The sequence below is a fragment of the Coturnix japonica genome, chromosome 1 (assembly GCF_001577835.2).
Source record: "Coturnix japonica isolate 7356 chromosome 1, Coturnix japonica 2.1, whole genome shotgun sequence".
Taxonomy (NCBI): Eukaryota; Metazoa; Chordata; class Aves; order Galliformes; family Phasianidae; genus Coturnix; species Coturnix japonica.
The window spans coordinates 88,243,945-88,269,922 of record NC_029516.1 but is presented as its reverse complement, the minus strand read 5'-3'; the positions used below and the strand labels follow the sequence as shown (position 1 = coordinate 88,269,922).

At 38.7% G+C, this 25,978-nt stretch overlaps 1 protein-coding gene across 5 annotated transcripts in view; it reads left to right on the top strand.

Annotated features, from left to right (window-relative positions):
* The window catches only part of LOC107322359 (SAM domain-containing protein SAMSN-1), a 79,994-nt gene that overhangs the window by 25,541 nt on the left and 28,475 nt on the right, over positions 1 to 25,978 (top strand). For 3 of the 5 annotated variants that reach the window (XM_032448469.1, XM_015880344.2, XM_015880326.2), the window contains 2 exons: positions 5,391 to 5,514; positions 6,569 to 6,945. In XM_032448469.1, the coding sequence (XP_032304360.1) occupies positions 5,391 to 5,514; positions 6,569 to 6,945 (501 nt within the window). Of the gene's footprint in view, positions 1 to 5,390; positions 5,515 to 6,568; positions 6,946 to 22,775; positions 23,045 to 25,978 lie in introns of those variants that run through there. The other 2 variants (XM_015880335.2, XM_015880352.2) reach the window with 2 other exon arrangements.

Genomic DNA, 25,978 nt, shown 5'->3' with positions numbered 1-25,978 from the left:
TTTTTCACATAAAGTTTATCCAAAATCAGTGCCTTTTACAGAGCTAACTGTTTGTACAAATAGATCAGAAAGTTCTCTATTCCAGTGTACTATTTTGGTATACATTGCGTGCAGCAGGGATATTACTGATACTTTTGAAAAAATTCTGTGGTGCCGTAACAGCAACACCACAAGCACGATAAACATATAGTAATTTTCCTCTTCTTGCTATGATACTATACTCTGAATGCATAACTAATCATGATTAAATCATTGCAGTTCTTTAGGAAAGACAAACCACAAAATCACAGAGACTTGGCTCTGCCATGACTAAATTCTTTACACTGAGAAGGGACGTGCTGTGCAAGTACTTTTATTGAAATTAATGCAGTTAACCCAGGAAAAGAAATGCTCAACAGGACTGAGACAGCTGGAGTGAAGCCAACAGTCCTTTTCATTTCGCTTTCAAATTGCTGTATTTCTGTCACCAGGTTAATCCTCATAGCATCTCAGTGAGTAAAGATTTCTAAGGTATTTAGAAAGTATTAGGATAAAATAAAAACTGCAATTTCTGTCCGCAATACATTTTTATAAGGACATTTTAAAAGGTACACTTGTGACCATAACTGTTCATGCACAGTTCATGCAAATTATTTGCAACTAAAATGCAGCTTTTTATTTATTTTCTTAGGCAATTTTATTTTTTTGTTCATGATGTGACACCATTTTTCATGAGTGAAATCCCTCAAGCATGGAAATAAAGAATATTCTTGTTCATGAAAGAACCCTTTTCTTATAGGTACTTTTACTCACAAATTGTGTTATAATCACAGAATTTCATGGGTTGGAAGGGATCATAAGATATTATTGAGTCTAGCCTCCTGCTAAAGCAGGTACCCTACTCTGACCCTAAAACATGAAGGATAAAGAAAGTTAAAAGTTCTTTAAACATGTTTCAAATCAACAGCTTTTGCAAGTACAGTCTTATTGCTCTGTGAACTAGTTTTCACTGTTCCCCCAGTATTGCTAAATATCATTTCCTTTCTATAGAGAAAGAAGGTACTGGAAAATAGCATACTCCAAATTAGACAAACAAATTACTTGTCCAGTCAGTAACACTGTTCTTCCTTCTGTCGTATTCTGTACAGTAGAAACCGAAGATGCTAGCTTCCAGATAACACAGGCGGTGAGAAGAAAATTGCTTGAAATCACAGAGTAAAATATAAGCTTTTTTCACTTTTATGCATGCTTTCAAAAAGTCTGTCAGGCTGGCCAAGACAACACACCAAAACTATGAGAATAAGGATGATCAGTTCACCTGGTAGTCTATCTGCAAAAATCAGCGTTTTACTTCATTTACTATATGAGTAGGCAGCTAATGTTCTGGATTTTAATACTTAGGTAAAGCAAAATAAGCTGCTACAAATTTAAAAGCTGTTCCATCAGTGATACTGTATGAGATTTTTTTTTTCTCTGTAAGAAGGGGAGTTGCTGTATTTAAGTGCATATGACATTTTACTAACAGTAAACTCTACCCAATGAATGCTCTTAAACTAAAGAGGATTAGAGTCTGCCATTAATAAAATTATCTGAATAGATTATCATTTGTTTATCTTCATGTCTCCATGATGGAAATCCTAGATCATAATTCAAGTCATTGTGTTACTTTTGTATCATTACTTATAAGTGAACAGATTATTATTTCTACGAGAGTTCTTATCTAACTGAGCTATATTAGCATTTTAAACCCATTGTGATTCATTTTGCAAAGACATCTCACAGTAGGAGACTGAAAAATTATACCTCAGTATCTGTCTTCAGATAAAATAAGACTACAGTCTTGCTATCCTTAATTTGGAGGAGGGGAGAAGGGGCTTGAAAAAAGTCATGACTAATCTAAGGATGTTTGTATTTGGCCCACAGCTGATGATGAATATTCAGATATAAGCTGTAAAAGGACTGTAAGCTGACAAAAGCTTTAATGTAGATCTGCCTGGTCCTTATCCTACAAGATCCTTAAGAAGACAGAGATGGTTTTAAACTCAAAGACACTAGATCTTATTGGTCTGTAAAATAAAATAATTAACTCTTCAAATGGCAAAAAATTGAAAGAACCAGGTTTTGTTTATTAACTAGCACAGTATAATATAGGTATCAGACCAACAGAACAGTTCATTCTGAAGACCTGATGCCCAGGAACTGGGTACATTCTGATCAGGTTTGCTGGTGACAATAAGCTGAGATACGACAAAAAGAGGGGATAGCATCCAGAGGGACCTGAACAGGCTTGTAAAGTGAGTCAACAAGAATCTAATGAGGTTCAACAAGGCCAAGTGCAAGGTTCTGTCCTTGGATCAGGGAAATCCCAGATACGTATACAAACTGGGAGAAGAATTTGAGAATAGCCCTGCTGAGAAGAGGGGTGCTTAAACTAAAGGAAGGGAGATTTAGATTAGATGTCAGTGGAAGTTGTTTGCCAAGAGAGTGGTGAGGAGCTAGAACAAGTTGCCCAGAGAAGTTGTGGATGCCCCATCCATGGACGTATTTAAGGCCAGGTTGGATGGGGCCCTGACCAGGCTAGTCTAGTACTCAATCCAGCAGAAGACAACTCTGCCTGTGGCAGAGGGGTTGGAACTTGCTGATTCTTGAGGATCCTTCCAGCCCAACCTATTCTCTGATTCTATGAACTTGCAAAAGACACTGCAAATATCAAAAAGTGTGTACATAACAATTCTGTTTCTGTCAGTGAGTCTCAGTATCCAGGACAGCCTGCAGGTTGTCTTTTCAGCTTCTGAAAAATACTTGTCTCCAGACATAGCTGATACTGATACAACTGATACTGATATAGCTCCAGACATAGCTGACATATTGCAGCCACAATACCTCTGCTGAGCTGCAGACCTACACCTGCCTTTCAGGACTCTCTTTTACTGCTCACAAGACCTGTGGTCAGCAGGCTCAGTAGATCCCCTATTCCTTGAAAGAATCATACCCCTTTGCTTTTCTTAAAGGAATGTAATGTGCCACTAAGAGCAAGGGAGTATAAACTCAAGTGCTATCCATGATGGGACCTCCAGCATTACACACTGCATTTAACAAGAGGAGGAATTGTAAGGTCTTGTCCTTAGGAAGGAGATCAGCATAGCTCTGTGTTAGTCCATGAAACCATATTAATTTGTAACAGCCATAATGGAGTCAGCTGAAGTTGAGTGTAGGAATAGATTAATTCATAGTTTCAACAAAATTGTCTAGTGACATGAAACTTAGTAAATACACATGAAAATGCCCTTTGCCTTTTTCCTGGACTTCTCTTTCTGCTTATGGAACCTCACTGCTTCATTAAAATTATCTGTCTCTTTGGCAACTTTAAGTTGCCATCTTTATTGGCAGTTATCTGTCAAATGAACTGTGTCTTTTTTCCGTCTGAAATTAACATACACACTCTACTCTCCCTTATCACTGGATGGATGTAACTTGTAATATGTGAATGCTGAGAATTTAGAAGTGCTTCTTGCTAAGGATTTGCAAAAAGCCTTTAACCCAAAAGAAAGCAGAGAAGTTCAGAATCTCTCAAGATCCACCCCTAAGTAGCCTACCCAATCTACATTAGACTACATTGATGTTAGCTGGCAAGCCTCCCTGATGACTTTGTCTGAAAAGATTATGTCTATGAGAAAGCAGAAAGGAGCTATGATGTGTGACCTAATTGTTGGGGAGAGTGTAATAAAGGTTTCTGCATTCCTACCTTCTGGTAATATCCACACTAGCACTTAATCACTCATAATATCACTAAAGATACATTGTTTAAAAAGGCCAAATTAGTTACTGATGTAAATAGATGAATATACACAGCAGCTACCATTGCTCCATAAAGTAGCCATTGCTGAATTATGTTTTTACTCAATTCTAGTATATTTACTTTTCCTTGTTTCTAATGAAAATCAGATATCCTATATGTGAAACACAGCACATGACTATGGAAAATAAGTTATTTGCTGTATGAAATGTCTCAGACTCAAAGAGAAGTTCACAGTCAGATTGGAAGAGAACTTGAGTATTTCTAGACTGTTGGATTATTACAGCCAGAGGGTTGTGGTCAGTGGCTGTATGTCCAGGTGGAGGCTGGTCACAAGTGTGTCCCAAAGGAGTCCATCTTGGGATCAGTGACCCAGACAGTGGGATTGGGTGCGCCCTCAGCAAGTTTGCTGATGACTATAAGCTGAGATACAACAGAAAAAAGGAATAGCATCCAGAGGGACCTGGACAGGCTTGAAATGTAGGCCAACAAGAACCTAATGATGTTTGACAAAGCCAAGTACAAGGTGTTGTCCTTGAATCAGGGAAATCCCAGATATATATACAAACATGGAGAAGAATTCATTGAGAGCAACTGTGTGGAGAAGGTCATGGGGATTCTGCTGGACAAAAGCTGGGCATGAGCCAGCAGTATGCTATTGAAACCTGGAAGGCCAGTGGTATCCTGGGTTCCATCAAAAGAGGGGTGGCCAGCAGAGAGAAGGAGGTGATTGTCCCCTTATATGTTTTTCTTCTAAGGCAAAATCTGGAGTACTGCCTCCAGGTCTGGAGCCCCCAGCAAAAGAAAGATGTGGAGTTTTTGGAACAGGTCCAGAGGGGGGCCACAAAGCTGATCAAAAGGCTGAAGAAACTCTGAGGTATTTGGTCTTGTTTAGCCTGAGAAGGATTCAGGGAGACCTCACTGTCTCCTTTCAGTACTCAAGAGGAGCTTATAAATATGTAGGGGACTGACTTTTTACACAGTCTGATAGAGATAAGACAAGGAGGAATGGTTTTAAACTAATAGAGTAAATTTAGATTAGCTGTTAGAAAGAAATTTTCTACTCAAAGAGTGGTGAGGCCCTGGCAGAGGCTGCCAAGAGAAGCTGTGGTGCCCCATCCCTGGAGGCATTCAAGGCCAGGCTGGATGGGGCCCTAGGAAGCCTGAGCTGGTTGGGGGGCAGCCCTGCCCATTGCAGAGGGTTGGAACTAGAAGATCTTCGGTGTTCCTTCCAGCCTAAGCAACTTCATGATTCTGTGATTTATAAGACAACAGCTTGTTTAATAGAACTTGAACAACCCAAACCTTGTATTTCTCCAGTTGGTCACTACTGTGATATATAATGTGTAAACCACAATGCAAACACTACTCTAAGTTTGATGCCTCTTTTGACTTGCCTTTATCCTTTTTTTAATCTATCTATTCACAAGAAGCAAGGAAATGCCAAAATTTTAAAGCACTGTGCAGATCATTAATTCTTTGAGGCTGAGCTTTTCTTGTTCTCAAAATCAGCATCATGTTACTTTTAGTGCTGTGGGGTTGTTTTTGGTTTTGTTTTGTATTTTTTTCTGTGAATTTTTAATACTTACTTTTAATGTCTTTGCTTTTTTGGCAGGGTATGGAAACAAATGATAAAGCAGAGTCCATGGGAACATTAAAGCGATTGCAGAAATTGGTCCGCACCAAAAAAGCCAATACACAAAGCTTGGAGGATGTCAAACATGTTTTGATCCCTCTTAGTAAGTAAAACATCAGATCAGCGTTCTTTCCAACATTTGGCAAATGTCACTGTATTGAACATAACTATAAACAATTCTTTCCAGATCTGTCATTCACCACCCACCATTTTCAAACCCCAGCTGAGATGTTATGTGGTAGCACTTAGTGGTGACATCCTCATGGTGTGAAAACCTGTTTTCTGTCACACTTGCTTGAGTTTTATAATAGCATATCTTGCAAGTGGGAATTTGAGCTAAACAGTGGGGTCTCTGTACTTAGGACAGTGTTTCCAAAAGGAGTTTCTGGTTTTGTATCACATTTCATATCAGGAAGGCAAAACTCACAAAAGCAAAGTTGACAGTCAGTGTTAATTCATGAGTCAGTAGCAGCTGGGAGTGCAAGAAGGTCTTCTCCACCAGTCTCTCATCATACCTGATTGCCTAAGGTATGATACCTAAGGTATGATGCTGGGTCTCCTCCTACAACTTACTGATATGGCTTTGCAGCAGTTCTTTATCTGAATTCACTTTGCCAACATTTATTTAACCGTGCATGCATTTGGTACATATGATATTTTTGAAACAAATAGCAGCAGTTGACTTTTAACAGTCTTTACTACATTTAACAGTAATTACTACTCCAGTCAAATCATTGTGAAGAAATTTAGATGTGGGATATGTTTCAGAAACTACTTTTTAAGTCAAACATATCAGGAAGGAGTGGGAGAGTAACTATCTAGAAAAACCCTCTGAAAATTTCCAGTATTTAAACTAAGCATATACCCTCTGCAGCTATTGCAGTAATACGACATCTACTTAGTAAATTTTTGTATTTGTTGCAAAACCAGTAAGAATTTCCAGGATTTTGAAGGAACACAAATCAACCAGGCAGAGAATGAATCTTGCTGTTGGCTCAGATGTCTTTCTTTCTCCATAGTTATGATTTTATTTTTTTTAATGGAGTCTTCGGCTGTTTCATTACATAGAATGCAAAAGACAATATTTAAGAAAAGTGGTATGCTATTTTCTGTATGTAATGCAATGTATCATAACAATAGTATTTTTATTTTTAAAGATACATTAGAAGATGCTTATCTTTCAGAAGAGGATGAAGAGGCACTAACTTCTTGCATGAAGCTGGCAAAACCTCAGGAAAAGAAAGCTTGGAAAGACAATGTGAGGAAAAAAGAAGAGACTGAGACTAGGGCAGAGTTTATTTCTGCAACTTTGGGCCGATCATATACTTCCAAGTTTAGTAACTTAGGAACAATTTCAATCCATTCAGAAACTGAATTTCATTTGTGGAGTGACTGGAAGCCATTTCCTGATAGCCAGCTCTGTCCCTGTGATTTCTTGATTTCAAAAATAGAAGAATGGGAAAACTGTACTTGCGCTTCTCATCAGCCACATCTTACAAGTTCCCTAACTGATATGGATCTGCAGTACTCCTGGGTAAGTGGAAGTGGCTCTTTTTGTACTGAAATGTGTAAAAAGTAGAAGCTTTTTGCTCTGGTTCAGCATTAAAGAGGTGCTGTCATTTTACGTACGGTTGTGAAATGCAATAAATCAGATCTGGATTTCAGGTAAATGGACACGTCAGTCAGAGTAATACCAGGGGTTCCTGTATCCTGAGATGGTTCACTTTCAACTGTGCAGGCATCGGCAGCATTGAACCAGGCTTTAGATTATTTTGTTTCTCATCAGACACACTGGATTTTTCAGCTGTACATTAAATACTCATGCAGGCTTAGAAAACTTTTTGAAAGTCTGGGGTAAACTGAAGTCAGTAAGGGTCAATGAAACAAGTGGTCTTTGATCAGGCCCCTAGAGGTCACTGCAATTCTAGTAAGGGACGCTAGAGTTATTTGGAGAAAGGTCAGGGGCTGGAGAAGTATTGATGTATCTGTCTTCTTGGATCAGGTCAGCTGGTGAAACCTGTTTTTGCAATTACCTTTGTGGCAACAAGTTCTTAGAGATGGATGCAAAGGAGCAGAGTTCGATCTTGTTCTGAAACTGTCTTTCTGAATGCTATCTAGAGAAGGCTTTTCTATTTCAACTACTGTTGGTTTTTTTTGTTGTTTTTTTGTTTTGGTTTGGTTTTTGTTTTTTTTTTTTGGTTTTTTTTAAGTGCAATTTAAAACTAGAGAACAAACAAAACTTTAGTTGGAGAAATATATAAATAATGGATACTGCAATGAGGTTTTTCTGCCTCTCAATTCTGGAAACAGCAGGTCTTATGGCACTGCACATAGTGATGGTAAACATGAGGAAAGTGAAAGACTGACTGAAAACTGTCAGGGAAAAAGCAAACAGCAGACTCCTTTGCCTTTACATTCATTCCCTCATGCCGTGCTCCATGGACAGAGATAGTTCATGCTCTGCAATAACACCGGCTCCTAGGAATGTGAATTCAAATCACAAGAGGCAAGATTGCTGCAGGCATGGCCAGAGGGGTGTGCAAATGGAGACCTGAGTAACCAGAACCTCATCAGAATCAGACTCTGGCTCTGCCTTGGTATATGCTGAAAACAGCATTTTCTTTAATGTGTGCTCATATGTCATTGGGAAAGGTACACACACATACATCATTGCTGCAGTGAAGTAGGCCAATATTGCAACCATATTTTTGAATACATTAAAGTAGTCATTCAGTTTGTTTTTTTTTTTAAATGACATAGTAGCCCACACAACAAAAAGCAGTACCTGAAAGGTGATTTGTCTAGCAAAAATGTAGCACGGAAGGTTTTCTTGGATTTGGCAGAGAAAACAGAAGGGCCAAAGCACTGATTGATGATTAGGACAGAAAGAAAATTGTTCCCCAAAAGAAGATGATGAAGGTGCTGCAGTGAAATCCCAGATGGCCTCAGCAGTACAGACTCCCAGGGAGAGCCCTGGAAACAGACTTTTGGGGCAGTTTTGGTAGAAGTAGGATGGGAGCTGTGAACAAAGACTGCTCTGCTGCGTGTGTCCCCCTGTCTGTAAGTAAGTGGGATTCCCTATAGAAACCGGGTAATGTAAGGAACACTGGACTCCATCACATGCTTTCTCCTAATGAAAAAAATTCAATGTCTCAAGCTAAGACTGAATGAAGCCCCAGGGCAAAATGCTAATAGTATGGATGTGTGGATCAGATTTATGAGAACATAAATGTCGATTCAAATAATTCTATTTCATTTTGCTGCAGTCTGTTAACATTCTCTACCATGATGAGATTTATCCTACCCATGTTACTATTAAGTGCCAGCAAGAGGTTTAGTGTTTTTGGTTTTTTTTTCTGCATTATTGTTTATTTTGCCATCTGCTTTCCTGATGGACAGTTTGTTTCCTGACTTTAATGTAACTCTGTGGGCTTAGTCTCTTCAGATTTAGATTACAGGCAATAGTAAGACATCTCATTCTTTGCATTTGCATTCTACCAACTGGCTCAATTGAAGATTATGAAGACTGGATTTTCAGTTTTGCTTTTTAAGAATCAAAAAAGCCAGCATTGATGGTTTTGCTGTGAGAGGATTAGGCACAGAGGATGATGCAGATGTTCTTTCTGATGTTGATTTACTTACTAGAGTAAACCCAATGTTTTGCATAATACTCTTTCTGGTCCTAAAAGTAAAGCAACATTTCATTTTCTTGGTTGATCTTGGCTTGGCTACTGCTCAGTTTTCTGATACAGAGTAGATAGCCTGAGGTAATACTGAAATGCTAGTAATTACATCCAAAATTAAGGAAAATAGGCCACCCTGGTATATGTAAGACTAAGGTTCAAGACTTTCTTATTCTCCTAGCAAACTGTGGTTGATTTGATTTGGGGCAAAGGTAAAACTCTAGGTTAGATGTGTATGATCTTGACACGTCAACACCTCTACAAATCTAATGGGGCCTAGGATTTATAAAGCTTGATGTATACATAGTAAATGATTAATGCTTTGCCATAATCATAAGAATAAAAGGACCTGGATCTCTTAATGAGATACTGCTATTTGGAGAAAAAATGAGTGATCATAGTTCCCTTCCCCCAGTTTCTTCCTCAGACTTCTTTCCTTTCTTCCTTCCTAGCTCTTTCCACAGCCTTCTTTACGGCATTTCCATATTGTCAATATTCGTTTTGCCTAAATCAACAAAAGGCTGGCAGAGCTCATCCAAGCTGGTCACCTAAGCTTGAACTGTGAGAACAGGCCTGCACTCTCAGCTACAACACTCCACCAAACTCCTCCTTTTCTTCAGAGCGCACATTAAAAACCTGTGTTAGCTCGTATCTCATCCATCCTGCCCACAATGAAAACATTTTAGAAGTCTGTATTTCTGGCCTTTAATTAAATACTGAACCATCTGTGCTATGTTACCATTTTATAGCCACAGTGCCACCACTAGCAGCTCTCTGAAACGTTAGATTAGATGGGTCATTTTCTTCCTGGACTTTTCAGCGCTTTCAATTGGTGACTGGTCAAAATTCCATTAGAGGCATCACTGCTTTTTTAGGTGCTATGTGAAATTACTCATACTGATACTGATACTTTGTAAGTAATTTGTAAATACTTCTTCCAAGGAATGTAGATGAATCTATTTAAGATAATATTGAAAAAAGCTAAAAAGAAGCAGTTTGTCCTAGATGAAGAAATGACTATGCTGCAGGTTGTTTTATATTACCACAGTGTACTGGAGAGAGAAATAGCCTTGTAATTATTGCCGTGGTTTCTGTTTCAGTAACCATGTGGCTTTTTAGCTCTTCTGATCTGACTTGCTTGCTTTCCAGACAAACCATTTCACAGCGTCACCCTTTAACCCTTAGTAGACATTCACACCCCGACACTAATTTCTTTGCTGAAGAAGCACTCTTCTCCTCAGCTCTATTTACTGACATTCTAACTTTTCCAAACACGACTTACTTAATAGGCCCTGATTCCTGATCCCCTATCACAGCTTTGTTTGCTTGGTCTGATTGTCCATATCCTGCACTCTGTACTGTGACTCCTGATCATCATGGTTCTCCAAGAGGTGCTGTGTAATGCCTAGAGGCCTAGACAGGTTGTCGGATATTTTGTGTGCCAGAGATCATAATTTTCTAGGTTGGAGTAGGAGGGAAGGGTATGAATGTAATGACCAGGGATAGAGAGTGCTTTTCTCCAGCAAAATGTGCTTCAACACTGAAAACTGCATTTGACCTGTTCTGCTTTTTGCACAGCTCAGACAATGGCTGAGGGATTTCTTCTTAAATTTCAGGCAGCGGTTTTCCCTGTGTACTACAACACTACTGTTTTAATGGTCTTTTGTCTGCTTGGTTTTCTCAAGCAGTTTCACTGTTTTCTGATCACTTTTCCTTCAGTTTATGTTTTTCTGTTGAGAGAGGCCATTACAGAGCTTAGCAAAGTTTTCTCAATTATATGTGGAATCATTATTTGGTGCAAATATATTGCTATAAGAATGCCTGGAATACATAAAATTGCATCTCTGAGACACCAGTTTTTAACAGTTCCGGTCTTTCTAGCTATTTCAGTACCACTAATAAGATGTGGTATTTTTCAAATCTGCAGCTTTTGTTCTATTTCAGTGGTGGAATAGGAAGCCAGATCCTCGGCTATTATAAATTCACACAGTCTCACAGTCTCGTGCGGGTTGGAAGGGACCTTAGAGATCATCGAGTCCAACCCCTGGGATTCGAGCCTACTGTGTAGCAGAGCGGCACTTCTACCACTTGCGTCACAGGGGATTCAAACCCAGGGCCTCCGGTGTTGCAAGTAGCATTCCTACCATTGCGCCACCGGGGCACACAAATTCCTTGTTCTGTTGGTGTTATGGAAATCCATTTCACTGGTACCTTTGTTGAGGCTCAGTCTTTGCCTGGAAAAGAAGCAAAGAGCAGCTGAAAGGGTGGCAGGAAAGCAGTCAGGAACTTGGTGGGTGTTCAGCTGGTAAGCTGTGGCTGAGACCTGAAAGAAAACAGGTCTAGTTTTCTAAGAAATGAAACTGTCTTCAGCTGCTTCTCCGTCATATCCTTGCTTGTAAGCCCCTATCAGGTTTCCTGTTTCTTTTTATGACAGTGTACCTAAATTCAGCTGCTACTATGATGTCCCCATCAGTGCACCAGCTCGGCCTTTTACCTTTTTTACTTTGCACCTCTCTTAATGGCTGAGAGATAACTAGAAACCCCTCGGTGTTCCCCAGGCTGATAGACAAAAAGAATATTGCTACACCTAAATCTATCATGTGGTTAAATTCAAAGGCAATCCATATTTCCCGATTCAAACCATGTCCCATAGCTTTGTGAAAGGTTATTTTGAATTTTAAGCCCTGTGAGGAGGATGGGGATTGAGATATATTTATATGTGTCTGTTCAAGGCCAATGCTTGTGAACTTGGAGTGGCACCGATTGGAGAAGAGTCAAGATCCATGGCTGAAATTTCACTGTTTACTTTTCTTAGAAATATTAAGCAAAATAATAATTTACCTGAAAATAGAAGAATACTAATGAAGTTGAGAGCTCTCATTTTTCCTAATGTCTTCAGTCTTTCCTGATATCAGTAGATCTCTCATTTCCAGCATCTATGGAATCTTACTATGTCTCCTATCATTGGGAGCTTTATTTAAGAAAATGTTATACCAAAAAGTTGCTAAATGTTGTATGTATTGCTTCAGTACAATACACAAAGAGTGAAAATCACCTCTTAAAGTGCAAGGAGGACTCATCCCTCAGGCTTTATACGTGGGGGAGGGGAGTCTGGGATGACATTACTCAGTATTCACTCTTCCAGAATAGCTACAGTTGCATCACTGCGCTGTTGGTAACTGTGGTCCCACCTTATATTTTTAATACCTTACTGGAATTTTCATAGCTATGTAGGGAATTATGCTACATTTTCTGTTAATCTTAGGAGTATATGTACCCAACTACTAAAAAGCTTAACAATTTCAAAATTCCTCTTCCCAGTATTGCTGGGCTGCACTGTAAGTTTTGGTAGGTAGCACTTGCTAGAGTATATATGGCTAAATGAGAATTAAGCAAATTTATTTTCAGTAAAGGTACTTTAAAATGCCACAGCATCTTTAATATTGTTTCAGATAGCTGCAGAAGAGCATTGTACTTCACCTCAGCTGATTTCGTGGTGTTGCTTCCAATGTAGCTGTTGGGTAATGCAGAGCTATAGCTGGAAAGAGAAATGAAAGTTTATTTTTGATTGCTCTTGTGCATAAAGTATGAAGGGAAATGTAATTGTTAAAAGTGCAGGAAAAATTGTGCATTTCATATATTTATTCTTTGTAAATTGCATATGAATTCATAATAGGAAAATGAAATGGTACCTGCTTCATGAAACATGATTAAGAGTCAAAATATAATTAAACTAAGTGCATTTTTTGATAACCAACTGTCTGATGAAAGGATGACTTCCTGTTAGCATCCTTTAGAGTTGCCAAAATGATGCACTTTTCCATACCAGGAGAAAATTAGATGTATTACCTGCCTGCTGCTTCATATACCTATGCTATGATAATATTATCCGTCTTGCAGATCACTATCTTCAGTCAGTCCAGTATTTTATAAATGACATTTTTATTCTTTTTTAGTATTAAAAAATATTAAAAGTTGTCCCTTTTTCCCATACATCAGACACAGTCAAACAAAGTATTCATTACTCTGCTTGAGCAGTGTTCCTATTAAAAATCAGCTGCTGTAGGCTGTATTCTGGTCCTGTGCTGTGCTAATGCATTAGTTTCTGATGTTGACAGGAAGGTTGCAACCAATGAAGTTATCATGTGCCTTGAGATCTAACCAATACTGCAGCTTTTTAAGTACAGTCTATCTGTAAAATGAACTTTTACTTCTGCATAGATTTACTTTTCCATCTTAAATCTCAGCCCAATTTTGCGCTTACTAAATTGGTGAAAAACTTCTGTTCTGTGGTCAAAATATTAAATCTTCATTATCTCAGCATATCTTATACTTGACTAATTTGGTAGGGATTTGACTGAATGTAGGACTAAGGAAGCCACAACCTAGTATGACTCAAGGATCCTTATTTGCCTCGATTTAAAAGAATACGTAGCTGATAGGTGCATATAAAAATGCCTTATATTCCTTGTATACTTCCCCAACTAATGTAAATGACTCCATTTAGGGAACATTAATTTTTTGGAACTACAAAGTTGGCTCAGGAGATGATTATGTTTCCTGGCTTGTTTTGTGAGTGTTGCTTAGGCTAGTTATTCTAGTAAGGTAAGACACCTTTTTATACTTTAAAGTACTCTGCAAATGGTTATTTCTGAAATAAGCTTTTCATAAATTATAGGAAGTTGGCTCTGATTTTGCTTCCCTCACCTAGAAGTGCCGGTAATGTTGCGTGATACCGGTGCTCAGCAGTAGCATAAATGGACAAGCAAGGATTTTCAGTGCCAGAAAGACATTAAGATTTCCAGGGCCACTGCATTATTAGAATAAAAGTACAGGGCTGCTTCAAAAGTAATACTTCCTATTTTATTATGTCACCTCATGACATCAGATGTGGATGTTGGTGGTATGGTAGTAGAGGCTGAACCTTCCCATCAATATTCCATTACATGTTGTTGCTGTGAGACAGGCAACTGCAGAGGGTCAGTCTGAAAGAATGGTGTCTGACATGGAAGTAGGTATGAAGCAAAGATGTATCACTGAATTCCTCTATGTGAAAAAATGGCACCCAATGACATTCATTGATGCTTGCTAAATGTTTCCAGTGACCAACCAGTGGATATGAGCACAGTTATGCAAAGGGTGGTACATTTCAGCGGCAGTGACAGCAACAGAGAAGCACTTGCACTGGTACAGATCTTTACAAGTGTGGCATGCAGGCTGTTGCTCATTGCTGGCAAAAACACACAGCTAACAGTCATGACTGTGTTGTAAAAATAGTGTTTTGTAGCTGAGAATTTGCTTTATCAAATACTGTTGTTGTAGTCTTTGTATCTGCTGTTGTTTCCATGGAAACAAATCAGAGGGATTACATCTGGAGTGACCTACCTATTTTAGAGTCCAGCTAGAGAAATACTTCTGTTGTGACACTGTCCAAAAGCAGGGTGCTTTTTGCATAATTTCAAGCAACTTTTTAGAAACTGAAAATGGAATTTGAATACTGGCTTTTTGTCCAGCTTTGAATAAATAACTGTGAGTAAAATAAAGAATGGGTCCTGAAAAATAAGATTTGAAACGAAACAGTTGTTACACATTTCCAATTCTTCCATTTAAATATGATCATTAAAAGACAGAGACTGGGTTTATTTTTTCCAAAAACTAGTAAAAAATTAGTAAGTTACTTCTAACTGAATATTATTTTGAAAGGAATTCACCTATAGTAATGAAATTTCTGGACTGACTTTCTGTAGATGTTTAATTGATTGAAAAAGTTCACCTTCACTTATATAGACAGAAAATAAATTGGAAACTTTAACATAGCATAATTCTTGTTGGAAGTGCTTACACTCTAATCCATTTGAAGAAATCTGTCTGACTATTTTTCACGAAAGAACCAAATTAATTAGGTTAATGACATTAAAATTCTTGTTCACATCTACTTACAACTTACGCTTAATCGCATACCATAGGAAATGGTAACAAAAAGCACATGGGAAGTAGGAAAATCAGGAGTTCAGATAGAGGCAGGCAATATTGTGTATCTTTATGGGTTTTCAATATTTAATCCTGGGTTTTGTAGGTGTTTTAAAACACAATTTCCTTTCTCACTGAAGGGCTGTGCTTCCTAATTACTACTGTAGAAATTAATCAGTGCAACAATACAGGAGTACATGTGGCCTCGGTTATTGACTGTTGTGTTAGTCACTGCACTAGTTCACAAGGCAGTTCACATATACATGCAGATGACGGCTCACATCCTAGAGATAGATTTCTACAAGTGAAAGATGGTGAAATCAATTAATCTGGATGAAGTTTTAAAATAGCCAGAATGTTATTCACATTTTTCAGTCCAAAAGCCTCGAAGTTGAACTCCTAGAAGTTTGTTTGCAGTTACATTCACTGAAATTTTTAGCATGTCCAATCACAGGGCCAAGAACTGGGGAATACGGCAGTCAGTCAGTGTCAGGTAAACAAGTAGTAGTGAAAAACTTTCTTAGAATTTCACTAAAAACTAATGATGAAATAAATCTTTATTCCAGTACTCCACAGCAGCACTCATCTATCTTAACTCTGTGAATCAAAATCCATTTACTAAGGATGTAGACAATGCCAGTTTAATTCCCCGCACTTCTATGACCTCATATGTGATATTAGACAAATAACATGTCTGCCTCAGACTTTTCTTGGCAAATGGAGAAAGCATGTTATTCTACACATCAGATGGCTGTTGCACCAGCAAGAATGCACATTCCAACTTGTGGAACAGGCATTAGTTCAAACTCTGACACCACTGTTCAGATTCATCCTTTGCACTGAATAAATCAGTAGAGAAAATATGGTAAATAATCACATTATTAGAAGTTCATCATAAAACAAATGAGCAAAGGAGTGAAGCTGAAGTTACCACAGACAGCATTTAATTCTGCTTTCCCTAAGTCTTGCATTCTTGGGTTTGATTTTTTGTTTTTGTTTTTTTTTTTCAATCTAATGCATTATGTTACCTGAGAGTGCTTTTTATTTAATACATGTAATTCAGGTTTACGGGGGTGCTTGAGCCCAAACTTGTTTCAAAGATTTCCTCTCCAGGAATTCCTGGTGTGTAGCTCAGGAGAGCTTGTAAGCAAATCATGGAGCTACTGGAGGGTGAAGTTTCATCTCTTTTACATCAACTTCTGCTATCATTGGCAGCAACAGGGACAAGCAGATAGAAAACACCCAGAACAACTTGTGTGGAAAAAATAACAGGGATCACCTAAGCAAAAATAAGAAGTAATTAAAAGACTCCTGATTTGCAAGGATTGTGTTTGAAAGGTCATACTATGTGGGAAAGTGAGAGGGGAAGGAGTGAATAATGCTCTGAAAACAATTGAGGTTGGCAAAGGGAATCCTGCGGAAAAGTAGGGGGTGTTAGTGAAGGGGTAAAGCGTTCCATCTCTCTCTCCACAAACCAGCGTTCTGGAGATATCCTCCCCTGCACATTCCCTCCTCTCCCCAAAGACAATTTACTGACATGTAGGTCATTACCTCACAGCTACTGAGTGCTGTGACTGTCCCTTTGAGTGCTTTTGCCAACAGACAGCCTGAGATAATACACATTATCTCAGATCTTAATGAAACAAATGTATGAGAATGTGCTTCATCTCAGTGAGTGGTTAAGACCATTTTTCTTCCCTGAGAGTGAGGCTTAGCTGGCCTGGGGCAACTTTCTCAGATGTGATCATTCAGCCTGAAGTATCCCATGAAGACCTACCTGAGCAAGACAAGCAGGACAGTAACCATGACTGGCAAAGGGAGAGATCACCTGGCAGAACTCCAGCAGGAAAAAAACCCTCCTCTTCTGCATGGTGAAGCTCACCTTGACTGCAGCTTGCCCACTCTGCATCACCCTTCAGTGGAGAGGTGGCTGACAGATCAGGTGAACCATCTATGCTTGCCAGAGCAGGAGACAGAGATCCCTGTGGTGAGCTTTGGGTTTTGAAGTGAGAGCCATGGGCAGAGCAACCCCCGACCAGCTCAGGCTGCCCAGGGCCCCATCCAGCCTGGCCTTGGTGCCTCCAGGGATTGGGCACCACAGCTTTTCTGGTCAGCCTCTGCCAGTGGTTCACCACCCTCTGAGTAAAGAATTTCTCCCTAAAAAATAACCTAAATTTATCCTCTTTTAGTTTAAACCCATTCCTCCTTGTCCTATCACTGTCTGACAGTGTAAAATGTTGGTCTACCTCCTGCTCATAAGATTTAAATGTGTAGCGAATTTGTCTCTCATTTTCAAATTTTTCTTTTCACCCACTTGAAACTACGTTCATGAAATAAAGAAGAAATAACCCTTTCTTTGGTTAACAAAATGAAAGTGAAGCCCTTCAACTGAATGCCACCCTTTATTCCTTTTCATGTTATCATCTGAAGAACAATCCTAATACTGTGATGGCACATCTTGACATTCTGTCGTGAGTGAAGAAATTCAGCAGAAGATGTTTACTTGTAAAAGATGGCTCATACTACAGAGTTTCCTGACAGCAGGCTGCACATTACAGTTAGTCAGAATTGTGTTGATCTTGATTCTAATCAGAGATAGGCAGACATCATGTACATACCTTGAGAAAATCCCCTGCTGCACTGACAATGCTGATGCATTAAGCTGGTCCTCTAAATGCTGAATGAAATATGTCATGTTTTGTGTGAGAGATTAGGACAGAGAGCCTAAATTTATTTTTATATCTGTTCCCTTTATCACAAATCTCATATTTGAGCTTTCTGAATAGATACACAAGGCAACTGTCATTCTTTATCTGTAAATGTGTTTCTGGGAGGCTGAACATCAGCTGAATAATTATAAAACACCAGTTGTATAATCCTGCAAATTATGTGGGGTAAAATGTCCTTGTGTCTGATTAGTAATCCCAGTATTCACTAACAGAATCCACTGAGATGTCCCAGGCACAAACACTGCCATGTAGCTTTGAGCTACAACTTAACACTGACTCTGAGAAACAGCATGCAATTCACAGACGTGCCTGAACCCGCAGCAGCAGTGTCTCGCCACTTACTTTATATAATTCACAGACTGTAAACTGTGCTCTGCTTACAATAAATGGTACAAGAAAACCACCAGTGACTCACATATTTCTGCTGGAAATTACTACACAGATGCTGGATAAGCCCGTAGCTGTTTTACAAGATACCAACCTTGCTGACTCTGAGTTTTCCCAACAGGACTACCTGGAAGATATAGATACAACTTTGGCTCTGCTCTTAAAAACATAATAAGAAAGGGATTTGTTCAATAGGTGAAACCCAATCTCCTTGAGAATCCTTCTGTCAGAATAGTATAGACTTTTATTGGTGTTAGCACTAACCTGACATGGTGCAGGTATGACTGATCTGTTCATCTACTGCTCATACAAGATAATCTGCTGGGTTCCAAGTTTGAGATAAGTTCTTGTTGCTTCATTTTCCCTTTAGGCCAGGTGATCCTGGGAGCATGCCAAGGACGCTGGAGGGCCTGAGCATGAAACACCTTTTTTTTTCTTACCCACTAGGCACAGCTTTTGTACTAGACATGTCTTTCAATTCAGTGGAGCTTTGGTAGTGATGTTCTATAGCCTGTCCCTGCCATATTTCTCTGTGACTCCATTGACCTTAAAGGCAAAGGATTAGTATAAGAAAAGAAAGAATTGCAAAAATATTTTTTTTCAGGAAGAAAAGGAGGCAATAAAGCAAATTCTCAGCTAAAAAACACTATTTTTTATTTTTTTTTTCCATTCTGACCAGCACTAGCTATGCATTTTTTCCAGAAGTGAATAAAAGACTGCATGCCACACTCATAAAGATCTGTACCAGTGGAAGCGTTTCTCTGTTGCTGTCACCACTGCTGAAATGTACCACCCTTTGCATTGCTGTGCTCACATCCACTGGTTGGTCTCTTGAAACATTCAGCAAGCATCAGTGAATGTCAGTGGGTGCCATTTCTTTTTTCACAGAGGGATTCAGTTACATACCTTTGCTTCATTTGCATTTCCATGTCAGATGCTGTTCTGTCAGACTGCCCCTCTGCTGCCGTCTGTCTCACAGCAACAACATGTAATGGAATATTGATGGGAAGGTTCAGCCTCTACTGCCATACCACCAACATCCACCTCCGATGTCGTGGGCTGATATAATAAAATAGGAGGCGTTACTTTCTGAGCAGCCCTTTAGCTTTGCTGGATAGTCACTTTATACAGGTTTCATAAGAATTATCATACTTAGTACAGGAAGTGAGTGTTCTTGATATAGTGTCAGCCCTCTGCCACATGGAACATGTAAGCTTAAAATATTTTTATTCTGTCTTGACTCTCAAAGATTCTGACTTTATTTTACCTCATGTTTTCCTCCTGACAAAAAGCACCAAGGAGCCTGTTCACTAGGAAATTACAGAGCTTTTTTCATGAAAAAAAGCCTCTAAGCATTGTGGACCAATTTTCAGTGCTGGTGCTCACAGTGATGAGACTGCATTGAGTGCTATAGATATAAAGATGGAACCTTACACTCCAACTCTGTTCCTAAGAAGCCCAAAGAAAATTCAGAGCTTCAAGGTTCAGAGTTAGAATAAGAAGTCAGTGTGTAATTTAAATAATCAGTGCAGGCAACAGTATCTGGCTTTTTTCATGGGTTGTTATTGTGGGTGGGAAGGCTCAGCTCTGCTTTTTCGCACTTGTTTCTTTACTTTCTGTTGCATCTTTGCTGTGGTGGTTCATGGAGAGAACTGCCCTGACAACAAACAGTGACTGCAACCGTGACCAGCTCTTGTACTGGTTAGACCAGGAGAGGGAAGTATCTCACTGTGTTCTGACCCATCCTTAATACATACATTTGAGGAAGTTGTGTTCTGCTCCTGAACATTCCTTGAGGAAATAAATACTAAATTTGTTAAGGAAATTGTTCACTGCAAATTATTCTCTCAGTTCCATTTGCTATTCTGAGATTTCTGCTATATCTAGACAACCTACACCAGACAGAGTATAGGCATAAACGCAGAGGGTGCATTACAGAAACCTTATGTTAATTGAAATAAATAGCCTAACACATTTTGGAATTGCTTAGCATAAGGGAAAGAAATATAAGGTATCCAAGTCTCCATTTAAACTTGGTCTAGATTTCTGTGATGGACTGATACAAAATTTTCATCGTTTGCTTTTTGACTACTGTGCTAAAATCTTTATTCTAATTTTGCTCTACTTTTTGGTAATATAAAAATAACCAAATACTGAAAGGATGAGTTTACAGTGAAGACCGTAGGTAGATTCTTTTTTCAAAGCAAGGTAACTGGATGGAGCCAGTGAGGACCGTGACACTATTGTGGCATTTGATAGTGTGTGGGTGGGAGACACATAAAGCACTCGACTATCCAGGACTATTTATCATGATCCACTCATTAAAACTGAATAATGATAATAATAATAAGCTATAATGTATATTGCCTTTTATAAAAGGAATCATTCTCATGGGGTCATCTTAATTACCAAGTGGAACACTTTTCTTTCCATTGGACTTTGCAGAGTGGAGAATGGCATTACCTGGGCATTTCAGGATGGAGGACTCAAATCTGAGCCCAGTAAAATTAATCTTAAAAACGTCTATTGATTTTGCTGCAGTTTGGATCAGGTCCAAAGACCAGCAAGGAAATGGAATAAGTTACCTGCAATCATGTCCAATAGCAAATTAGTCATGAGAATTTTAATTGCTATTTTACGTAGGTATTCATTCCTCTTTGAAAATACATCTTGAAATATATAGGATACAACACCACGCTTTTTATTATTTTTTAATAGAGAAGAGCCCTCTTTGAAATGTACTGGTTAATTTACTGTTATACATGTTTGGGTTTTTTTCATTTAGTTACTTTTTAAAACTAGTGTGGGTCAACCTTCCAAGGGCAAGAACATAATCAGGTCAGCTTTCAAGCTGCTATAATTTTTCTGATATGTGGATGAGGAAAGGAAATAGATATGGGTGGGCACTATATCTCTTGAAATGGCCTCTTTCTTCCTGTTTAACAATAAATATTCTACAGAAAGGAAGCTCATATATTACTCTTTAGACGAGTTCCCATTTTATTAATCATGAAGATTTTAATAGCGGCCTGAGACAGGAAATCACATTCTAATGATCTGCACAGTCTTATTTAATCCTCAGGTTTGGATCAGATAAAAAAGAAAAGCAATATACTGCAATGTATAGCTATGTAGATAAATAGTTGTGTTTAATTACTGTAAAACATACATACAGCATTTTTAATAACATATGGCTTTATTGAATTACTAAGGCTGATTAAATATCAACGGTTAAACCTCCTTAGGGTTAGAAACTTAAATAGACTTTTGAAGTGCTGTTATCAAATATAGGAAAGAAAAATATACCTTAGAGTTCATCAATTTTATTAACAATTAATTATTATTAATAACAATAAGGATGAATTATACATCCCTTGGAGTTTATCATGATTATTATTAATAATATTTAATTAATAATAAAGCTGATGAACTCTGAGTGGTATCTTATTGATAATAAAATTCAGCTCTATACAGAAGGAATGTAGTTCTAATTAAAATGTGAAGTAAAGCATTTTGGGTGCTGGGCTAAGGTTCAATATGTATACAGAAAAAACAGACAGGGCTTTACCAGGGTGTGCTCACTGAGAGTTTGGATCCACAAGGACTTCTGAATTGCTATCTGATAGAAGACATTTTCATAGGCTTGCTATAAGAAGCTTTAACTGCAAAATATATGAGGAAAAGTTGCTTAAAATAGATTTTCTTGAAAGCCTTTTTTTTTGTGTGTGTTTTTTTTTTGAAGAAAATGTTAGAAAATTTGAAAAAAATTATGTTTTTTACCTTTTTCTTTTTTTCTTTTTTCATTTTTTCAGCTCTGCAACTTACTTAGAAATAGCTTTCTTTGTTCATCTGCCGCACTGAAACTCTGTGGGTGGCCCAAATGTTTTAGGTTTGAAATTTGCCTGAATCATCAAGTAAAAAGGCAATGTTTTTTTTGTTTTTTTTTCATAGTTTCAGGTTTTATACTCCATGATTCGCAACAAAGAAGTTTGACTTAGGATATGCAAGAGTTGTTTGTTTGAATTTGGCAAATAATATCAAACAAGAAGAAGCAGACGATCAAAGCTTACTTAGTACCTCTATTTTCATGTAACCTCTATGCTGTAAACCTGCTGCCAGACTTGTTCCTTCTCCCTTCTAATTTTCACCTAATCAATGACACTGGAGAACTGAGAAAGCTATTTCAGGTGCCCAAATTCTCTGACGAAAGGCAAAAAATTATTTGACTAAGGAAAAGAAGATGGCTTTAGCGATTTTGTCCCCCACATAGTGGTCTTTAACCTTCATTGCATTTATTGAATTGGTGTAGGGCAGTGAGTGCAAGGTGTTAGAGACCAGCTGGACCATGCGTCACAGCTGGAGAATAATATCCTTGGATGCTCATGAGAGCAGCACTCCTTCACGTTTGAGTCTCAGCACAAGTTGAAATGAAGTGTGCTGTTAGTGCCACAAGATTGAGTGGGAAAAATAGACTGATTTCTTAAGATTGTGCAAAGTCTTCCTGAGATCTGATGGTGACATATAGGAGAACACATTTTAAATAGTTTCTCACTCTGCACTCTGTTCTCATTTTCAACTTATCTCTAGTGCACCTCTCTCTTCGTAGTCACTTCCTCCTCTCCTTCCTCACTCCCTCCCCAAACTGCTGTTTCAACTTGCTCGCCCTTCCTACAAAGCAGCTGCACGGTCGTATGCTGACCAAGGAACTGCAAGAACTGGTGTTCCCTTGTGTGGTACGCTTTGCTGTACTTTGCTAAGTTGCAACCTTGTACACTTTGCACATCAGTCAGACAAACTTACATTTAAAATGTTGAAGAGAAAACCATCTAATGTGTCTGATAAGGAGAAAAGTCAGAAGCCAAAGGTAAGTATGTTTGATTTTTATTGTCAGTCTTAGACTATGATTTGTTAAGAGTTACTGGCTTTTTTTTTTTTTTTTTCATGGATTTGAAACACATCTTAATTACTTTCTCCATAGATTTAAATATTTTTTAAGGATTAGGCTTATTTATGGGGCATGCAGTTTCTTCTGCTCCTGTCTTAAAGGCAGGGAAGAAGCATAGTTGATAACTAGTTTTACTATGGGTCAGGTGAAAAGACCACAGTGGACCCTATAGACGAGCTTTGTTTTCCTGCCTGCTGAATTCTTGCAAACTTAAGCTTCAATTACTCATTTCTTCCAGAATAACATCCTCCTTAACAAATGATATAATCTGAGGGACATGGTTTAGTTGGCATGGTGGTGATGGGTTGATGGTTGGACTAGATGATCTCAGAGGTCTTTTCTATGATTTATTTATTTATTTATTTATTTCCTTTCACACAGCTGGTTATTCATTCATTAATTTACTCCATGCTAATAAAATGCTAGCCTTATGACTTCTCAAATCTGTGAATCTGTGTGAATATAAAGTCTCTGAACGTGGTGCATATATATATACACATATATTGATTCACTGTGTGTATAAAGCAGTGATAAAAAGACTCTAAACACTTGACTGATTGTCAGACTTGCTGATTTTGCTCCACTGACTTAGACTTCTTGTAAAATTTTATGCAAAAAAAAAAAAAAAAAGCAAAGTTTTGGTGAAGCGGATCAGGATTTCTTTCTGCCTTAGTATCTTCACCTACTGTAGTACCATTTCTGCACACAATTCTGTAAACTTTCCACCATTACAGTCTTTTGCTGTGAATGTGCTATTGACAGAAATGTCATGGGAAGAGACAGTCATCCCATCCCTCCCCCCCCCACCCCTCACCCCAATAAAACCGAAATTTTAGTTTTCTGCAGCATGTTTTGAAATATGCACTACTGTGTAAGCAAGGCAAGTACCTAACTTGCTCAATACAGAATTGGGTAACATGGGTGCAAGTCTTCACCTCCAAACAGAAATTACAAAATTTCACAAGTGGTATCCCTGGATGGTTTCCTGGTTACCACTGTTCTGCGTAGACAGTATTTGACGTCTTCTTGTACACACAGAGAGGGATGTTGTCATCAGTGTGGAGGTCTTGGGCCATCTCACCTCATCTTTAGGTGGCTGTCCTGCATACAACAAAAGAGAAAGTCATGAGTATAGATTATTCAGTGAAAATCTGTATTGATGCCATAGACTCACAAACAGGACAACCAAAATATTTCTTTAGGCAGTTGAGTTTTGCCTATAGTGACCATTTGTCTGTATCACATTTGTGGGAAGTTCTGTGCATTATTCAAGTGTTTCATCTAGATTTTATTTTTGATCCTCTTGTTTATTTTGTTTTCTAATGTGAAATTACTTTATGTCTGTGATGAGTAGCTGGCATACAGTTATGCCTTTTGATAAAGATGGAAGAATACCATGTAAAGCTGATGCTAAAACCTTTCCCCAGACAATTTGCTGTGCCTGTACAAAGGTGCTGCTAGTAGCGGGAAGGTGGCCAGTGGAGCAGTGCAGATTCTCAGTATTTAACTACCTGCTCTCTGTGTGCAATGCATTTGCTTTATTAATGTGTTGCTCCAGAGACATATGCAAATATTTTAGGTGCTACATAGGCAAAAAGAAGCATCTTGAAACTCTTGTTGTCTGTTTTAAAAACTTTGATACCTGTCCATTGCCATGAAGAGGTGGTGGTGCAGTCTTTCCTTATACAGCAAGGATTTCTATAGCACTGCAGTTGTACTTATATCTTCTATGCACATCTTGCTACTATGTGATTTGTATGTAGCAGAAACTAAATAAATAGGACTTTCTTTGTGAGCAAAAAATGTCTAATGACACTTGTCACTTCAGAAGCAAATGGTCAAGAGACACCAGAAGGATTCTTCTGATCCTTTGCTAACATTTGTCCTTGTAACTGCACGTACTACTATGGGCCTGTACATTTATATATTATACAGAAGCTAAGGGCCCAGGTAGCAGAACTATAAGTGAGAAGTACAAAGACTTAAAAATACCCAGTCTAAAATAAGAGAAATTCAACCTTATCGAAGGGCTGGCCTCTCTATTTCAGTCCTGTCCTCTCCCTAACCTACCTCTGTCTGTCCAGGTCCTGAAATGACTTTATATCATGGTGCAAGCTGAGCACTTCCCATCAGCCCACCCACCACAGCTCTCTCCTGATGCTTCACTTCAGCCCTCGCTGCCCTTTTCCATCAGCTGAGATGTGACTTGGTTTTATATGGTGCAGCACGTCTGGGCTGCACAGTTACCAGTGGGCAGCTGAGGTCATGCATATGAGATCAAGCACCCAGCCTTGCAGTTGTTGCTCACATTGATATCTGGAGTGCTGTGGGCAGAGCAGAGTGTATTCCTTCTGCACTTCTGCAGCATAGGTGGGAGAGGGTTACAGCAACGTACTGGCTGCTGGATGTGTTTCAGCCAGGGCTTGGTGCAGCCTGGCCCAGAATACTCGCAACACTGGGGAAGAGGAGAGCAGCTCACTCAGAGGATGTCAAGGACCCCTGACATAACCTGGATTGTATCTTCACTGCCCTTATGGCACTACAGATCTCTGGGCACCTGGGGAATAGCACGAAGCAGGTTTAGAAAAATGGTAAGAAAAACATTTGAAGACATTAAACATGGCCTCTCTGATGTGCTTCGGGCAACACCACAAAAAATAAAACAGTGCTAAAAGGAAAATAACATTTTGCAGCAAGTTTGCACCATTTAACACTTTTGACCAGGTGTAAATAAGAGTGAAAGGTGCAAATAATCTATAAAACATCCTTGCACTGCACCGCGCACTCCATGCAATGTTCTGGGCAGCTTTTCTTTTGTCTCTCTTTCAAATTCCTACACACACTGAAAACCTG